At 40.2% G+C, this 18,488-nt stretch overlaps 2 protein-coding genes across 2 annotated transcripts; one reads left to right on the top strand and one right to left on the bottom strand.

The window, feature by feature from the left end:
- Positions 1-228: 228 nt before the first annotated feature.
- On the top strand, positions 229-11,135 carry si:ch211-114c17.1 (pre-mRNA-processing factor 39). The gene is made up of 15 exons (XM_034138235.1): positions 229-313; positions 1,675-1,916; positions 2,376-2,501; positions 2,622-2,740; positions 2,891-3,058; positions 3,476-3,656; positions 3,742-3,846; positions 4,454-4,571; positions 6,996-7,150; positions 7,474-7,600; positions 8,041-8,312; positions 9,026-9,204; positions 9,292-9,366; positions 9,713-9,884; positions 10,480-11,135. The coding sequence occupies exons 1-15, from the start codon at positions 256-258 to the stop codon at positions 10,546-10,548; spliced, it is 2,166 nt and encodes a 721-aa protein (XP_033994126.1). The 5' UTR covers positions 229-255; the 3' UTR covers positions 10,549-11,135.
- An 837-nt stretch (positions 11,136-11,972) lies between these two features.
- On the bottom strand, positions 11,973-17,016 carry ubxn1 (UBX domain protein 1). The gene is made up of 10 exons (XM_034136574.1): positions 16,947-17,016; positions 16,279-16,343; positions 15,495-15,548; positions 15,173-15,300; positions 14,574-14,661; positions 14,228-14,419; positions 13,736-13,787; positions 13,513-13,635; positions 13,166-13,349; positions 11,973-12,534 (listed from the first exon to the last, which is right to left on the bottom strand). The coding sequence occupies exons 2-10, from the start codon at positions 16,335-16,337 to the stop codon at positions 12,494-12,496; spliced, it is 921 nt and encodes a 306-aa protein (XP_033992465.1). The 5' UTR covers positions 16,338-16,343; positions 16,947-17,016; the 3' UTR covers positions 11,973-12,493.
- Positions 17,017-18,488: the final 1,472 nt, after the last annotated feature.

The following is an 18,488-nucleotide window of genomic DNA, read 5'->3' as shown; positions in this document are numbered from 1 at the left end:
CTGCAAAAGATCTCTTACTATCAAATGATCTGACCAATGAAATCATGTCTTAATAACTTACAATCACTTGTGATTTTTTTTATCTGTACTATTAATATTGCCTGTGTACATTGATTATGTTGAATCATGAATTGTCTGTTCAGCCTAGACGAGGATAAATATCACAGTTTAATGATTGGCCTGCTGTTTGAATTAAAAGTGTTCATCGGTGTCTTGTCGCATGTTAATGACGTCAGCGAGACGTTGTTTCCCATCATGGCGGCAGAAGGCTGTGACGAGTTGAGCGGCAACGGGGAGCTGGAAGAGTCCTCAGGTAGTTTCAATAACCTTAATAAATATACAATGCACACTTACGTTATTTGATAGATATAACTGGGCTTTCCTTTCACCTGCAAGGATTTCAAGTTAAGGCTCCGGTTGGATCTGCTTTAAGGATAAACAAGCATGAGGAGCTAGGCTAAGCTAACGGGATTTCAAGTACACACAGTCCCAAACAGCAGCACAGTGTTGTGTTCACTGACTTTAACTCACTAAATGTTTCCCCCCTGGGTTTGACTAAGTGTTGAGCTTCTGCTAACTTATTATTAGTTGAATTATGTACAACACATCCAACATGTAGTGTAGTCATCGCTGCAGTGGAGCTCCAACCCGTAAACTGGTTTTAATGAATGAAACATAGCTCTGCAGGTGTAACCAGGAGGCGATTCAAGAATAAAAGCCTAATAATAGCATTTCAATGTTTTGTTCTCTTGGGTGTGTTTGCAATGTGTTTGTCCAAAGATACGTGTTATACTTTAGCAGCATAACTGGTTTGGCTGGTGAATAAACAAGTACAGTGACTGACATAAAAACTGTACGACATTTTATTCTTTTATTATCGTGATGTTTTCGTTACGTTTTTTTCGATGACAGTCTTGAGTTGGTCTTCATTGTTATTTTAAACAGTTTCCACTAACCTTGCTTGTTTATCTTGAGAGATCTTGCTGTAATACAAACACTTTACAGACTATGAATCTTCTACTTAAAGTTTGTTGTACCTCTAGTTTTTTATTATAATTTTTAAAGCATGTGGGGTTTTCACTCACTGTTGTTGTTTTGGCCATTTTTCACAGACGTGTACAGGAAGCAGAGAAAGGTTCATTAATAACATCTTATTCCATTAATTTGATCAATGCCTTTTTCCCTATGGAGGTTTATTACATTTTTCTATTAGTAGTATTTTTTTTTAGATACGTTTCTTGAACGTCCTCTCAACATCCTGTGTTTCTGTGCCACAGCATCTCAAGAAAATGACCACAATGAGTGCAACATCACAGCAAACCAACTCCGCAGTCTTGTATTTACTGATTAAAAATAGCTTTGGGTTGTCTGAAGTTGTTGTTTTAAAAAAAAAATGGCTGGCTAAGACATTGTTGTTTGGCCAGTCATCCATGGCCTGTGATGAAAATGTCAGATCAATTTAAATGACCGTTTCTTAAATAAAAGGATAATGGCCAAAAAGGCTAAAGTCAGGGAAGGGATGCTCTTTTTTTTTACAGTAAAAATATGTTACAACTTTTCCGATGAAAAGAACGATGGGGAAAAGAAGTAGCTTTCAAAAGGAGCGTCCCTGTATTATACCCTTTAATTATTTAAATGTGGATTGTCTGACTTTTTGATTGACTTCCTCTTCAGCTATGGAGGCGTCTGAGGTTCCTGCCTTGCCTCCGACTGAGATGTCCGAAGAGAACGGCAGCCCCCCCGAGGCCCCTCAGGTCTCCGTTGGCCCCGACCCGGCCACCTTCTCTATGCCCCCGGCTACAGAGGACGAGGAGGGAGAAATACCTGCAGACTTTGAGCGGCTGTGGAAGGCCGCACACGACAATCCTCAGGACTTCACCAGCTGGACCGACCTGCTGCAGTACTGCGAGCAAGAGGTGTGTGTTTGGGGCTTTACCAGAGAGAGAAGGGGGAACCAGTGTAGTGACGATGAAGGATGTAGGAAAATCTAAATGTTCCTCTCGGAAATAATTAAGTGAATGAGAATAAGAATTGTAAATGCCCTGAAAGGCAATTTTTTGTATATGAAGAAAGATCAAGCCTATTGTTTCCCTCTCTCTTTTTCTTTTTAACTGTATTTATTTATTATTTTCTTCTTTTGTTTTATAAGATTTTTTACGTTTGGTTATTTAGTTAGGTTGTTTTAATTTTGTATATTGGTCTGTTTCAGTTTTTTTGTTATAGTTTTGTCTCTATTATTTATTAATTGTATTCAGTATATACATAATGTTTTGGTGTTTTTTTTAAAGTCCCCATGACGTCACAAAACACTCGATCTCTGGAGGCTTGCTGTAGCCTCGCTTGACATTTAAACATTCTTCCTCTCCTCTGTTCAGAGTCACATGACAGCGTCTCGCAGGGCGCTGGAGGCTTTCCTCGCTCGCTACCCGCTCTGCTACGGCTACTGGAAGAAGTACGCTGACCTGGAGCGCCGCGCAGGATACAACAACAAAGCAGAGGAGGTAAAACGGGAAAGAATATACAGTGCCTTGTTTTTCTTCCCCACAACTATGTAAATATGTGCTTTAAAAAAGTGTTTTCCACTGGTTCTTAAAAACTGATGTTGTGGTTTGTTGTGTCAGGTGTGTATTCAGGGTCTCCAGGTCATCCCTCTCAGTGTAGATCTGTGGATCCATTACATCAATCTGCTGTTGGGGACTCTGGACATGAACCTGCCCGAGTCCCCCGATCGGATTCGCAGGTACTCTCCTTTAAGACTTTGTTTTTACCTGTATTTCTGTTTTGTTTTTTATTCTGTTTGAATAGAAATTGAAGATAAAATATCAGAATAAAGGGTCTGTTTGTGAGAGCTGTTTTCATACCTTATTTATTGTCCGTTCTCAACCCCCAGTGTGTTCGAGGAGGGGGTTTCAGCGGCAGGTCTGGACTTCCACTCAGACCGGCTCTGGGATCTGTATGTGGAGTGGGAGAAGGAGCAGGGCAACATGAAGAACGCAACAGCCGTCCTGGACCGAGTCCTCAGAGCCCCCACCCAGCTCTACAACACCCACTACGACAAGTACGACCACACACACACACACACACACACACACACACACACACACACACACACACACACACACACACACACACACACACACACACACACACACACACACACACACACACACACACACACACACCACACACACACACACACACACACACACACACACACACACACACACACACACACACACACACACACACACACACACACACACACACACACACACACACACACACACAGGAGCTTAATGTGTGTGTGCCTATTTAAACTGCTTCTAAGAAAATCACAAGACAAAAGCATTGTTTGTTTCCTTTTGTAATCTTGATAGAATATTCCCATTTTACTTGAACACTTGTTCACTCTTTTTCTTCTCCTATTAATCTCATTTTGTGTCTCGCTCCGTCCTCCTCTCCTGCCCACTTTCAGGTTAAAGGAACATTTGAACGGCCATGAGCCCAAAGACGTCCTCTCCCCGGAGGAGTACGAGGAGCTGAGGGCGTTCTGTCGTCAGACTCAGAAAGCAGAGCGAGCGGAGCAGGCTCAGGAGGAAGAGGAGGAGAGGCCGCCCGGGGAGGAAGAGCCCGCAACCCCCGAGGGCACAGACTCAGTGAGTAACACATCTACCGATTGAAACATGTATTCTTTAGTGATCGCAAAATAGATTCATTAAATATAATTTCTGCTCTCTTTAGGAGGAATTGATGCAGAAGATCAGGGAGCAGGTGCTGATTCGCAGGGACAAAGTTTACCAGGACAACGAGGGAGAAGTCCGGAAGAGATGGAACTTTGAAGACGCTGTGAGTTTTTTTCTGTTCCCTTCCCTTCTCTCAAACTCGACTTTTGCTGTTTCTCCCTCACCATCTTTTTTGTTTATTCATTCACGAAACAAAAAGCTTGATAACTGGTCAATCCAGGGGCTTGGTAATTACATTACATTGCATTGCATTTAGCTGACGCTTTTATCCAAAGCGACTTACAATAAGTGCATTCGACCAACAAGATACAAACTTGAAGAAAACAGAATCATATAAGTACATCAGGTTTCATAGAGCTAAAACATTTCAAGTGCTACTCAACTAGCTTTAGATAAGCCAGTCCTTTTATTAGTATATAAGTGCTTTGTTAGTAATTCTTTGATAGTAATTCTATCGCTCGAAGTGGAGTCGAAAGAGATGAGTTTTCAGTCTGCGCCGGAAGATGTGCAAGCTATCTGCTGTCCTGATTTCAATGGGGAGCTCATTCCACCATTTTGGAGCCAGGATAGCAAACCGACGTGTTTTTGCTGATGGGAACTTGGGTCCTCCAATTTAAATGTTATGCGTTTTAGTAGTTGTAGAAAAAACGTTTAGCTTTTCTACAAGAGGTAAAAGAAGCCTACTCAATCGCTCTTTCTGTGTCCCACAGATCAAACGCCCCTACTTCCATGTGAAGCCCCTGGACCGCGTCCAGCTGAGAGCCTGGCACACCTACCTGGACTGGGAGATCGCTCAGCTGAACCCGGACACCAAAGACCCCCAACAAGGTGGCCATGCTGTCATATACAGGGATGCAAACTTGTCACCTTTCGGCGAAATTCGCCGTTTTGAATCCAAAATAGGTCGTTTGTGTGATTCATGTAGATCTGCAATAAAAATATTTTTGGGGTATGGGGGGGGGGGTCTGGGACCCGGAGTAATCTGTGGCCGTGAGCCAAAAGTGCCATGTGCCATCATGACACGCATGGTGTTCTTTTTTTATATATTATAATGAAGCGTGAGCTGTGTGCTCGAGTCTTCCTGCCTGTCAGCTCTGCTCATGGATGTATAATAAGGCTCTGCTGCTCCGGGATAAGGGTCTAGCTTCATTAGCTATATTACCTACGGGTGCGTTCGTTAATATTAACTGTGCGGTCCGGAGTCACTGTGGCACAGACTGGACCGCTGGTGAACAGCTGTTAGAACGGGCCGTTCAGGTGTTCACCTGTCGGAGCGGCAGAGCGTGATGTGCACTGAAACGTTTTTCTGTCGCAATATTATCGTTGAGCTAGCTAACTAGCATACATTGTCACTATCTGCTAACAAGGTTCAAGGTTCACGGTTCTTTATTGTCAATCTGACATAGCTACAGAGTAATTATGCAGTTGAAAATCTTATGTCACAGGCTTCTCCAACAATGCAACATAATAACATAACATAATAACAATAAGAGCATGAGCAATACAAAAATAATAATAGTTATAAAAATGAAATAAAGTTATGATGTGGAATAGTGCAGTACGAGTCTATATACAAGTTATTGGAATGATATATATATATTAGGTATTAACGTTAGCTTTAGCCTTCGTTTTCTAATAGTTTTTTTCATAGGCTATAAACGGAGGTGGTATAAGTGTAGATCTTGTACTTGAGTAAAAGTAGAAGTACTCAGATCTTGTACTTGAGTAAAAGTAGAAGTACTCAGGTCTTGTACTTGAGTAAAAGTAGAAGTACCAGAATGTAGGAACAACAGGTTGGAATGTATTCATTGACGTTTTGGAATATACACACATTTCTACTGCAGTAGGCCTATTTTATCAATGGTACCAACCTGCTGATTTATTATATTCTAGCAGTCAGACATCACATTCATCTTTAAGTACCAGAATGTAGGAACAATCCTGCAATCAAAATGTTCCTCAAATAAAAGTACAAAAGTATTATCATCAAAATATAGTTAAAGTAGCGACAGTAAAAGTAGAAGTACTCAGATCTTGTACTTGAGTAAAAGTAGAAGTACTCAGGTCTTGTACTAGAAGTGCCAGAGTGTAGGAATACTCTGTTACAGTAAAAGTACTGCATTCAAAATGTTCCTCAAGTAAAAGTATAAAAGTATGACCATCAAAATATAGTTAAAGTAGCGACAGTAAAAGTAGTCATTGTGCAGATTGGTCCATTTCAGAATAATATATATGATATGTTTTATAATGATTGATCATGAAAGTGTTCTCAAAGCTGGTAAAGGTGCAGCTAATTTGAATGACTTTGTATACTGCAGGGTAGCTTGTGAATTTACTCCAGGTGGAAATAAAGTCTGATTTAACACTTGGTTATATTTCACATCATTCATCCACATCTGTGATGTAACTAAAGCTATGAAATACATGTAGTGGAGTAAAAGTACACAATTTACCTCTGAACTGTAGAGGAGAAGAAGAACAAAGTAGCAAAACATTGAAATACTTAAATAAAGTACAAGTATCTCAAAATTGTACCCAAGTATAGTACTTGAGTTTATGAACTTAGTTACTTTACACCACTGGCTATAAAGATAGAAAGACTAAGCCTTGCACAGAGGCATGAAAATACATTTTCAAAATGCTCAACAGTGCTGCCAAAATTATAAACTGACTGCTACACAATTAAAATAAATGCTTTTATATATTTCTATTAGATGTGACTCTTTGGCGTTTCTGTTATTATTGACAATGCTGCTTTAGTTGTTCTGACTGCTAAAATCCTCTGTTATTCCTCATTTTAAAGCCGATATTCCGTGGGGTCGGGGGGCTCGGATCCTTGTCACCTTTTTCATACCTGATGAGTTTGCATCCCTGTCATATAATCCCAGCCCTTCTTCAGAGGGCCCAGATAAACCCCAAGTAAAAAAACAAAAACCAGTTTTACGGTAGAGGTGTTTTTAGAGATGTCTGACTGCTCTCAGATATTAGGAAACTAGATTGAAACCGGCTTTCGATGCTCAAAGTAGCGTCATATTGTTTATATTATCTTGGGTAACAAGGTCATGATCTGTAGAAAGAGAAATCTCTTTTTGGGGCTTTAACTTGAAAACTCAGTAACTCTCACCAAAAACAATCTGGATTAATAGAAAGCAATCCAGGTAAGTGGAAGAATATGTATTTTTAATATTGTGGTCAAGTGTGTTTTTAATATTTGAAATATATTACTGTTTTGACGCCATTGTCTCTGCCTAGATCCAGACCAGGCGGACACAGAGGGGTCAGAGGTCACGGCAAAGCCTCAGGAGGAAACACAGGATACTGCGGTTTCCCGCGACGACTACAAGGTCCGCATCCTTTTCGAGCGATGTCTGATCGCCTGCGCTCTGTATGAGGAGTTCTGGATCAGGGTAAGGAGTAAAAGTGTGTGTGTGTGTGTGATTCCTTGTGAGCCTACAGATTAGATGAGTAAGAGACATTTGGGTGTACATTATTATTACATTTCATTTAGCTGACGCTTTTATCCAAAGCGACTTACAATTACCAATTACAGGGACATTCTCCCTGGAGTAACTAAGGACTAAGTGCCTTACTCAAGGACACACTAGTGGTGGTGTTCCTGGCGGGATTTGAACTCACAACCTTCCGATCTTCAGCCCACCTCACTATCCATTAGACCACCACTATCCCTACATGCGATCTCTGTGTGACGTCGTCCTTGTGTGTCATTCAGTACAACCAGTACCTGGAGACGCAGAGTGTGGACGAGGCGCGGGCCGTTCTGAGGCGAGCCTGTGAGGTCCACCTGGCGAACAAACCCAACATCCACCTGCAGTGGGCCACCTTCGAGGAGAGGCACGGTACGACAAAACTCACATTTCCTCGTAAAACATTTGCAAAGCTCATTCTGGTGAAAACGTCATTGTTTACTGATTTATATAGTTTACAGCCACTTTATAATCCCAAATAATGTCTTTGAAATCCTTTTTTCACTTCACCTACAGATGAACAGATTTTCTCATACATGGTGAAATTGGGTTTTTTATGTTCGACAGTCACGACCGCACTTTATGGAGTTTTAAAGCCTTTGTTGTTCAATAAGATAAGTTGATGACCATTTTGTTTACTCTACATCCCTCTTTTCAGTATGTTCATAGTTATTGAAAACTTTGTCGGATGTGTATGGTGTTTATGTTTTTTTAAGGATATTTAGAAGAGTTTAAATACATGATGCTTATTCTCAGTAATAGATTAAATATTCTCATATATCCTCCAAATAAAAACAAATTCTCTCTATCAGGCGACCTCACGGAGGCGCGCCGGGTGCTGGAGTCTCTGGAGAAATCGCTCCCGGGGTTGGCGGTGGTCCGTCTTCGCAGGGCGGCTCTGGAGAGGCGAGCGGGTCAGCTGGACCAATCAGAGGCCTTGCTGCGGGAGGCGGTGGAGGAGTCCAAAGAGAAGCCCACGTTACACGCTTTTTATTCCATCAAGCTGGCTCGCCTGCTGCTGAAGCTCGGCAGGAACCCAGGCAGAGCCCGAGGAGTTCTGCAGGAGGCGCTGGAGATCAGTCCGGTGAGACGGCTACACCCACACGATTCAGATCATCACAGGCTTTACACACATCTCTTCTTCCTCCGTTGATTCCACACAGATTAAAGAACTGTTTCAGAGATCCGGATTTACTTCCATAAAACAATTTGCGTATTGGTGGTTGGAATGTATTGATTGACGTTTTGGAATATACACACATTTCTACTGCAGTAGGCCTATTTTATCAATGGTACCAACCTGCTGATTTATTATATTCTAGCAGTCAGACTGAGTCATCACATTCATAAACATTGTCTCTGAAGATGTAAAACATGCCTTTCCCTATAATTGAAGTAGTGGTAGTATTTGATAGGTTATTAACTGTTTCTACTGTTTTCAAGCAAAATATGTGAAAACATGCTGAGTATGATCTGATTTCAGCTTTAAAAATGAGTGTTGCTGGATGTCTTTGTCCTTTACCATTGTAGAATCAATATTCAGGTTTTCTTATAGACTTCCTGTCGAATACAATTGTTATATCCGGGTCTCAGCAAATGTTTTGTAGATTTATGAAAATTAATACATTAGTAGCATCCCTATCCATTTCACTTCTTATATTCCATGTCTACTTTGAATGGTAATGGATGAAAACGTAAATCAGAATCACACTTGTACCTTCAGGAGTAAAAAAAGCAAGAAGGTAAAACTCAAGACACAAAGAAACTCTGGTGTTTAATGTTCTCCGTCTCCCTCAGGATAACGACAAGCTGCACCTGAACCTGCTGGAGCTGGAGGTGTCGGGCGACCCCTCGGCCGAGGCGGTGCAGGAGTGTGTGACGCGAGCCCTGGCCGCTCCCCTCGCCCCACACACCAAGATCCTCTTCTCACAGAGAGGCCTGCAGTTTGCAGAGGACTACAGCAACTCTATAGAGAGGTCAGAGGTCAACATAGGTCTCCTGTACGTATAAAGCTTCCTCTCTGACCTGAGTGTTGTTCCTGATGGTCTCTGCTTCCTCTGCAGCGTGCTGTCCGTCTACGAGGAACACCAGAAACTGCTGAAGGAGCTGGGCGGAACCAAGAGGGAAGCAGAGAACGGGTAAATCCATTGAGTTTGATTTGTTTTATGTCATTTAGATGTTAGCAACTTTTAAAGAATGTAACTTTCTGCAGCTCCTAGATGTATAGAAAAAGATGTGAGCTTTCTACATTCAATTGTGTATGCTTTTATTTTGAAAGGAAACTAATTATGTTTCTTTCTGAGTTTCAACAAAGCTTTTTGTCTAACCTTCAGTCCTAGAACAATTTATTTCAAGTTTTTCAAATATAAATCCACAAATAGTCTAAAATCAGTTTTCATTTTATTGATATTGTGCCCTTCTGATGTTTTTTATCTCAACCAACACACCAATGCATTTAAATCATTTGTAAAATGTGACTTTTAGAGATGAGGAAACAGAGAAGCTGATGAAAAGTGAAGACGGCTCGGCTGTTGCTGTGTCTGCACAAGATCCGCCCACCATGCCGCATGTCCCCATCACCACCCCCCCGCCCCCCGTGATGGGCGCTGATGCCAGCGCTCAGGCCGGATACGGGGGATACAGCAGCTGGTACCAGGTAGGGTGGAGAGTGTAGTCACATCACTGTTCACTGTTCAGGCTGGAGTATTAACATGAACACAGAAGCATTTAGGAATAAAGATTGTACAGATGAATGCAAGCACATTACACAAAGATTATTCATTAAAGTATTTCCTTTAACTTTGCTTAATGATGCTGTTCCGACAATAACTGGTATATTGATTATTTGACCATTACCTTACGTCAACTATTGAAGCGACACTCTGGAAGACATTAGGCAGTAGAAATTGGGGTATATAAAACGTTTTGGCGTTTGAAGGTTTGCCCCAGAGCTTGTTGTTATTGGTACCATTTAATACAATATACAATACATTATTAACATAAATCATGTTCTTGTCAAAACCTCAAAGTAATTGCGGCATAGCGCCATCTTGTTGAATTTCAAGTTTCTTAGTTTCTGTGCTTCAGTGTCACATGAGTTTGTTATGCTTCTCTCTTTTTTATATACATCTTTAGCCAGGCAATATCGGTTCAGTTTAGTTTGTCATTTTATTTTTCACTGCTTTTTTAGTTTACAACAACAACCCTGGTTCTGTGTACCTTATTTCCTGTTTGTTCTGATTTGTTTTTAGCAACCGCAGTACGGCAGCTACGGATACCAGAACTGGAACTACAACCAAGGCTATTATCCTCCCAGCTAAAGGGGACAACTGTGACTGTGACACCAACAAAAACACAGGAAACGTTTTGACCCAGGATGAGTCCTCAGCTGAACAACAAACTGAACCACGCAGTCCTGCCGGTCCACATGATAAAAAACAAATCATCCTTTCCTCTCCGTCCCATCCGTGAGTCGCCTCACTGTCCTGGAATGAATTGAATGAGAGGCGGGATATGAGCTCTTTTAGCATGTTGTGTCATTTCAGTGTTGATTCTGAGGGAGGGGTGCAGATATGAGGAAAGGAAACGGTGACACTCCCACTCTCAGTGCATCAGTGTCTCTCAATTTTAATCAGAAATATTTTTGTAATTGTTTGCAAACCCAGCCCCATCGCTCCGGTTTTAAAGTCATCCAACTTTACAGGTCATGTGTGATCGAATATTTTGTACCATTCCAGAGTAGGCTATTTGTTGTTTTTTCTAATGTATATAAAGGTGTTTTATAGTGTGTCACAACAGTGCTGTTTGTGTCGCGTGTCTGTTTGCTTGTACTTCCATACTGAGGGAGAAAAATCAACCTCATTAATTGTGAAAATAAATCTTTTGGCCTGTGTGCTGCTCTTTTCTACAGCAGCGTCTTCTTCATAGTTGGGAAAGAGTTAGTGTGCATCACTGCATTGCCTCGAATTCATGTCAGCTGGAACTTTAGGAAAATGTCCTCATCATAAAGTTGTGTCAGTTTAATAATCTTAAAGCAGGTGGGTTACAGAGGCTGTGATCTTCCCCTGTTCCCTTTGATAATACATCCCTTACATTTCTGTCAGGTGCTACCAACCAAAAGTGTGTCCTTTGTGTGTCAGAGTTCCAGTTCACTAGATGTCTAATATCCTAAACAAGTGTACTGCAGATGCTCGCTAGTATTTTTAAGCATGTTCCAATTTTAAATAGTTCAATAAAATCCCTAACATTTACCACGCATTATATCTTTAGGAGAAGTCAAACATGATGAATTTGACAAATAATTTTGCTGCAAAACATTACAACCGTGTTAAGTGTGCGCAATATGTTGTATGTGGTAAATACATTTGTTAAAAGGATGCTGATTTTTTTTAACAAATCCCATGAAATGACTTCAATGTTAAACTGTCTCACTGTAGTTTCTTTCATTTCCTTTCAATTAACGCCCAAACTATTTGATCCTACTGAAGACTTACATCTGTAGTTATGGCTATCACATTTAGTTTCATTTTGTAAAAAGGCTATATAATTTCCCCTTAAACAGCTGGGCATTGTAGTTTTTAGCAGACAAGTGTAAAATAGTGCATTTTGGGGAACACTTTCAGACCCAAAATCCAGGTGTGTATGCAATCAATCACTGCTTTGAGTCTTTTCACGGTAATTCTTTGACAGACTTATTTTAAAGAAGGTTGAATATGTGATTGTTAGAAATTCCAGTCCACCATCATATTTCTCAGAGTCAGCTTTATTTAAGTAGATTCTTGGTGATAATGCAGACATACCCGTCCATACATTTTAACTTATATAAAAAAAAAAACTAGCAAAGTAGAGCATGACAAAATCAGGAAGATCAAGAGATAAAATGTAAGGCCCTTTCAGAAGCGATCGGGTAGGTCTCCGTGGTACTTTGCTTTGTAAGGATCAGGTTAAAATTGAAAGATTCTGTATACTTCATATAAATGCATCAGTATCCGTCAGAAGCCAGCTATCTTCACTTGAATTAAAAGTCCATAAGTCATTGCACACAAAACAATCTATACGCCCAGCATGGCAAAGGGCAGCAATCAGTGAGTTAAACTTCTTAAAGTAGTTACACACAGCTTCCTCTCTGCTTCAGGTCAGTTAGCTGGCTTGCTGAGTGATACTGAAAGGTGGAGGCTCTGTTCCCGGTCCAATCTGCTTCCTGTGTCTCCTGTGTTTCTGCAGTGGAAGTGGTGAGGTAGGCTCACAGAGCGGACCCTCCTGATCTCACTTTTTGATAACAACCAGCACAGCTGAAGGCACCAGACCTACAGAGACACAAAGAAGAGACACAGAACAAAAGGTCAGAAACTGGGAGTGTGTGGAGCTGCGGACAGTTAAAGGTCCATGCAGACACTAAAATACAAAAACTATTGTTACATACGAGTCACAAACACTGAGATTAAATTAAAATTTGTTTAGGGCTGTGACGAATAGTATATTGCTTTATTAATTGTGTTGGAATTTAATTCTAGATCAACATTCAAATTCTGCAAAAAAAAATGTAAACCCTACATCTATTGATTCTCTTTAGCTAACTAGTATGATAAGTATTGTACTATTTGTAGAATAATTAGATATCCACAGTGGCTAAGTAGGATTGTGTCCTACTAGTGTGATCATAGTATTTTTACTTCAGGGCGATGAAAAGTACATAAGTCAAAATCCACATTTGTTGGCGTTAAGCCTTTCTTAGAAAACCTTTTGCCGCAAAACAAAGGAAGGAACACATCTGTATTAATGGGGCAGTCAAACAGCAATCTGACATCACCATATATAACATTTATATAGAGAGAAAAACAACAAATAGAAAAGAGAGAAATGAGAACAGACATTCAAAAGGTCCATTCGAATAGTTTACATTTCATAGAGCCATAAGAGTAAACGCCCGGTGCTCACCCAGTTCCTTGAGGGGCTTCTCCATGTCCAGTTCGGTGTATTCGTTGCGGGGGTACGGGGACAGCAGTGTGAAGTCCTGACCCTCCGGTGTGTTGCCGTTCACCTGCACGTAGACGCGCACGGCCGCCAGCGGCTCCTGGGCTTTGAACACTGCCGTGAGGGTGGAGCCGTCCAGCAGGCGTATCTGCAGCGGGAAGAAGCAGAAAAGAACGGGAGGGAGGAAAGAAAACCGGCAATTGAGAAATATTAACAACTAATTACACAACTTTGAATTATTGTCTTGCTGAAGTGTTGTGAGGAGCAGCATGAGGGAGTGTGTGTGGGTGTGTGTGGGTGTGTGTCTGTACCTGTATCCTGGACTCGTCATACTCCTTCTTAGTGGGTGGAGGGCCGTGACTGGTGGGGGACGGGGGGGTGGGCTGGGCAGGTTGGGACGATGTCGCCGTGCTCGAGGGGGCAACAACTCCAAACTTAATGGATCAAAAACAAGTTGTTACTGGTTCCAACATCAGTAGCAAATTAAACTAAATGAATGTTACAAGGAAGGAGATGAACAATGGCTGGGCTTACCTTCTGTGCTCTCTCCTCTCGGTCTCGTGCAATCTTGTCTTTAACCCTTTGCCTGATGGGAAAAAAAGACAAGCCCACAGTAACAGGCATTAAATACTTAGAGTAGTTGCAAACGTTGACAGTGGTGGAGTGTTGTAGAGTTAGATCGACTAATTTGATGCTGATTTAACCTAAAAGGATCTCTGTCTGACTGCATTTGAGTATGTCAATCATTTCTGGTCTTCGCTCAGTGTTTTTGAATTGTTTCTTTTTTTTTGTTGCACTCATACATTATAATGAGGAAGAGATAAGACTGCAAATAGTCATTTCCGTGTTTTGGAAAATATTTGTATTGAAAGGAAAACAGGGAGAGTGGACACCTCTAGAGATGTTAAAGTACATTATTATTTTAATTCCTGTTAAAACATCAATTGTGGTCAATGAAAAGTGCTGTTACTACTACCGAGTGTAAATAGATATAATAATAATACTGTGTTGTCATGAATCTCTTACCTCGCCATTTTGTCCTCCATCTTCTCTTTCATGCGCTGATCGCTGAGTTTCTTCATATCATCATCCTGCAGCTTCTGGCGAATATGCTGCAGCTCTTGGCCGTCTTTCCTCCGCTGCTTCTCCCGCTCCAACTCCTCTGCCCGCTCTCGCTCTCGTCTCTCCGCCTGCTTCAGCCGCATCAGCTCCTCTAGCCTAAATAAAGAACAGACGAAAGATGTTAGCACTTTTATAAAATGAGGGTTAAATAAACAGAAAATAAAGTGCTTCTATTTTTGTTAGGCTGCCAAACTCATGACCATAGATTATATTTTAAGTGATCAAATATAGAATAGTTGTGCACTTTTACCTTCTCACTTGCTCAAGTCTCTCCTCCTCTGACAATGGCACTTTTGAAGGATCATCAACATCGATGCTGCCGTCTCCACCTGCTGTCCCTGAAGCCCAAACAAATGTACATGAGAAAGTGAACAAAGATAAAAGGGATGTGTTGTATTGTGTGGGGTTTAAATGTCAACCATGACTGAAAGCTAAAAGTATAATGCTGCTAACCTACACACCTTACACCACAAAGCAGAAAACCTCCACCACTGAACACTGACAGAGAAAAGAATCAAGTGAAGCTACCATTTAACCTCCTGACTCCTAACTGAACTCATATATTGTTCAGTTTAAATTAACTGGGACAGCCAGGCTTAGTTAGAGTTTAGATTTGGCTTATAGATTGAAAAACATGCTATTGAATAGGGTTTGCTATGAGCAGCATGGATAATATCATATCCTGCTATAAATAACTCATTGTTAACTATAATGTTTTAGCCTTTAATCCATGCGTCAACCTGATGCACAAAATGACACTATATACCTTACATTTACAAATTGAAGGTGTATAGTGTCATTTTGTGCATGCCTAGATGGCTTTAATGGTAGTGTCTGCTTCTTCCTTACCTTCAGCGGGGTCTGCTATTGACGGCTCGTCTGTGGGGGACTGGGTGACGGCTGCTCCCCCCACCACGTTCCCTACAGGCGGCACGAAGGGCTCATCGATGTCTGGGTCGTTCTCATGCACCATTAACCTGAGGAGAAAACAAACAGTAAAGGTGAGGGCTGCAAACTTACTTTGTTAAGGAAAAGAGTCCATAGTATGCCGGGGAAAGAGTAGCACAGGAGGGTTTTAGGAGAGACGTGAGAGTGGGGCCTTCGGTGATGATAGAGGACCGTGTCCTCACGTCAGTTCAACACTGATATGTTTTGTGTGTGTGTCACTCACCAGTCCATGGCTTGTTCTATTCCCTGGTTCCCTGTGCTGGCTACCGCCTTCTCCCTGAAAACAGGACAGACAGGTTTATTATAATGTCACACAGTTTTATTGAAATAAATAGCTAAGGATCCCATGGTATGTAGCACAATGTGGCCATACGATAATAACAAAAGATGGAACACGGCGCGCCTACAATACAACACATTTTACATAAAGAAATAAATGAAAAACGCCCTTATTTTTAAATACATTTTGGCTTACCTGATTGCATTAACAAAACGTATTTAAAAAAAAAAAGAATGGACGGTTTGAAATAATACTTAGGTGAACCTTTTTTTTAACATTTATTATGCTTTCTTTCTTACATTGTAAGAAAATATGATAGTTGTATGTCAAGCGATTGGCAATACAAAGGTTGTGACACTCCGGTTTCTATCCAGCCCTTCATATCTTCCATTGGGAATCTGGTGTCGTTTGCTCTTATGTTACAAATAGCCTGCCTGTATTTGACCTATTGTTTCTTATACAACAGATACTCTTTCCTAACATTCAATCAGTCATGTATTTTTAACAGCAACACAAAGTGGGTACCTACCCAAGTTCCCATAGTCCTTAATATTTAAGGTTGTAATTTTAACATTTAGGGATTAATTAAGACATTAGATTAATAAAAAAAAAAAAATCCAATCAAATGCATAAAACGTAGCCGGTTTCACTTTCACTTCCTTGAAAGTCGTCTCAAATCTAAGACTTAAATTAGCCAGGATGTATTTTGGGGTTTGGTATCACTCACGCTCTGTTTCTGTCGAAGCCCATCTCCATCAGACTCTCTAGTGTTGTTAGCTCTGCCATTTTGACCTGAAACACATTGTATAGACAAACACAGTCATCATCTTTCAATTGGACACATTGTTGTTACCCTACTGCGATTTGCTAATAAGAATAATAAAGTAATTCACAATATTTAGCCAAGCCCCTTTTGTGATAACATGAATCGATATCCTAAGTCAACACAACAGCTCATGGCTTTTTGTGTAAAGGAGCTAACTCACATTAACATTACCATGGTACGTTAGTCAGAATATAGCACTATGGAAATCAATATTAAAATGTATTCGGCCAGCAGCCTGACACAATACATGTTAACCAGTGATCTGTAGTTGTAAGTATTTAATATCATAAGTATAACTTCTTATTTTTCCTATTAACTATAATACAAATCGTTGTTAGTGCTGAAATTAGCATTAATGTGGCTAACGTTCGAATTGCGAAAGCTAGCTGAGAAGCCTCGCCTGTTAGCTCGATTAGAAACGACCAGGAACTCTTATAAGCTCTCCGTCACTTTAACTATTAATGTGTGTTTGTATTTACACGTAAAGCCACACATATATGTTATTTTATATCGTACAGAGTTAATATTAGCTAATATATTCATGGAGACAACGTTAGTTAGCTACTCACACATCAAGTCAACACCGCTTCAACTGTAGGGGAGCCCACATAGGTCAAACAGCACCGAAGGAGAAAAGCGTTTTTTTTTGCGATAATTCTTAACGGACAATTTGAGCATTTTTCAATTTATTAAATAATCAGTTAGTTAGAGGAAGTAGTACCCAGTTATTTTTACTTAATCCCCAGAACAAAATTGTATCCAATATTTGTATTTAAGTAGGCTAAGTACAACATTATCAACATCAGAATATATTTAACTGCCAACAGAACAAATACGAATTACTCAAAACTGCTCACTTCAGAATAATATATATTATATATCCTTATTGAACTATACTTATGAAACGTTTATGTGTTCATTACTTTAATCTTGCTTCTCATCTAATAAAAGGGCATCAATTTTGATTTACCATGTTTACTTCCTGGTTTTGGATTGCAATTGAAATAATAATAACGTTTGTACATTCAGTTTTTATTTATCATATATAAGGAACATTGTCCACTGCCAATCTCTGTTCTTTTAAATCAAGGCCGAACAGTCCTCTGTTTGCCTCAGCCCTTTACTAAATCAATAGTACTTAGTTTCTTCTTCTTGCACTTACTGCACATTCACTGCCTTTTAATGTATTTTAGCCTTTTTAGCTTTGAGCTCTTAAATGACTGTTTTAAATGTTATCTAAATGTGTCTTTGTGGTGTGTTATATACAAAGACTTGCCATATGCTTCTTGAGTTTAAGAGCTGTGTTTTATTTCCTCTCCATTTAGTTATTAGCATTTAATCATAATTAAATCTGTCTTCAATGAGTTGGATGTGTATAGTTTTTGTAAAATGTGACCGCAGAGACAGGAAACAGTGACAAAGTGCATAGAAAGGCCTACGTGTGAGAAGGCAGATTTGATATGCTATAGATAGCTTTACTTATTGGCTGCTCTCCATCTTGAATGATTTTGTCAGTGGATGTTCAAACAAAACGCAATTTGCTGACTTTTACGAGAAGGTTTGGTCTGTTACATATTTACAGTGAGTTTAATGATTAATTTTTCTCTCCCCCACGCAGTCTTAAGCCGCTCTCATTCAGGAGTCTGCCATTACTAAGGGACCGACTTCTGCCTCAGCCTGCTCACTTCTGTCTCTCCTCTTCACCCACTACCTGCTTTTACCCTATACCGTTTCTATGTGTGTCTTGCTTTTCCTCACACTTTCACCTGATGTTTTTCATTCTTATTTCCCTTTTTCTGACTTCCTATTTAGAATGAATGACTGAAATGAGCCTTACTGGGTGAGTATGAACCTTTTGTGTACATTTAAATGTGGCTAATCAACTGAGAATTAGAAATCAAAGAAACTTTTCAATGTATTCACTTTATATTTTATTGATGGGGCATAACTATACCACAGTTGTAATGTGTGTTTACAGCAAGAACATTTTGTAATTTTGTATTGAATATTATCTGTGCATCCACTCCTGAAACCTAAGCATTACTTTCTTCTGCTTAGTAACATTTCAATCACAGATCATCCTTTAAGCAACATTTCTGTCTCATTTGAAG

The sequence above is a fragment of the Trematomus bernacchii genome, unplaced genomic scaffold, assembly GCF_902827165.1.
Source record: "Trematomus bernacchii unplaced genomic scaffold, fTreBer1.1, whole genome shotgun sequence".
In the NCBI taxonomy this organism is placed as follows: Eukaryota; Metazoa; Chordata; class Actinopteri; order Perciformes; family Nototheniidae; genus Trematomus; species Trematomus bernacchii.
Note: the sequence above shows the minus strand (reverse complement) of the source record. Positions and strands in the feature narration are given on the sequence as shown.

Bases quoted from the DNA above. Each gene is read 5' to 3' on its own strand.
- si:ch211-114c17.1 (XM_034138235.1), top strand. From the start codon at position 256: ATGGCGGCAGAAGGCTGTGACGAGTTGAGCGGCAACGGGGAGCTGGAA. The intron at 2,502-2,621 runs GTAAAACGGGAA...TTGTTGTGTCAG, and splicing joins ACAACAACAAAGCAGAGGAG to GTGTGTATTCAGGGTCTCCA. The intron at 8,313-9,025 runs GTGAGACGGCTA...CGTCTCCCTCAG, and splicing joins AGGCGCTGGAGATCAGTCCG to GATAACGACAAGCTGCACCT.
- ubxn1 (XM_034136574.1), bottom strand. From the start codon at position 16,337: ATGGCAGAGCTAACAACACTAGAGAGTCTGATGGAGATGGGCTTCGAC. The intron at 13,636-13,735 runs GTAAGCCCAGCC...TGATCCATTAAG, and splicing joins GAGAGGAGAGAGCACAGAAG to TTTGGAGTTGTTGCCCCCTC. The intron at 13,350-13,512 runs GTACAGACACAC...TTCCCGCTGCAG, and splicing joins ATGACGAGTCCAGGATACAG to ATACGCCTGCTGGACGGCTC.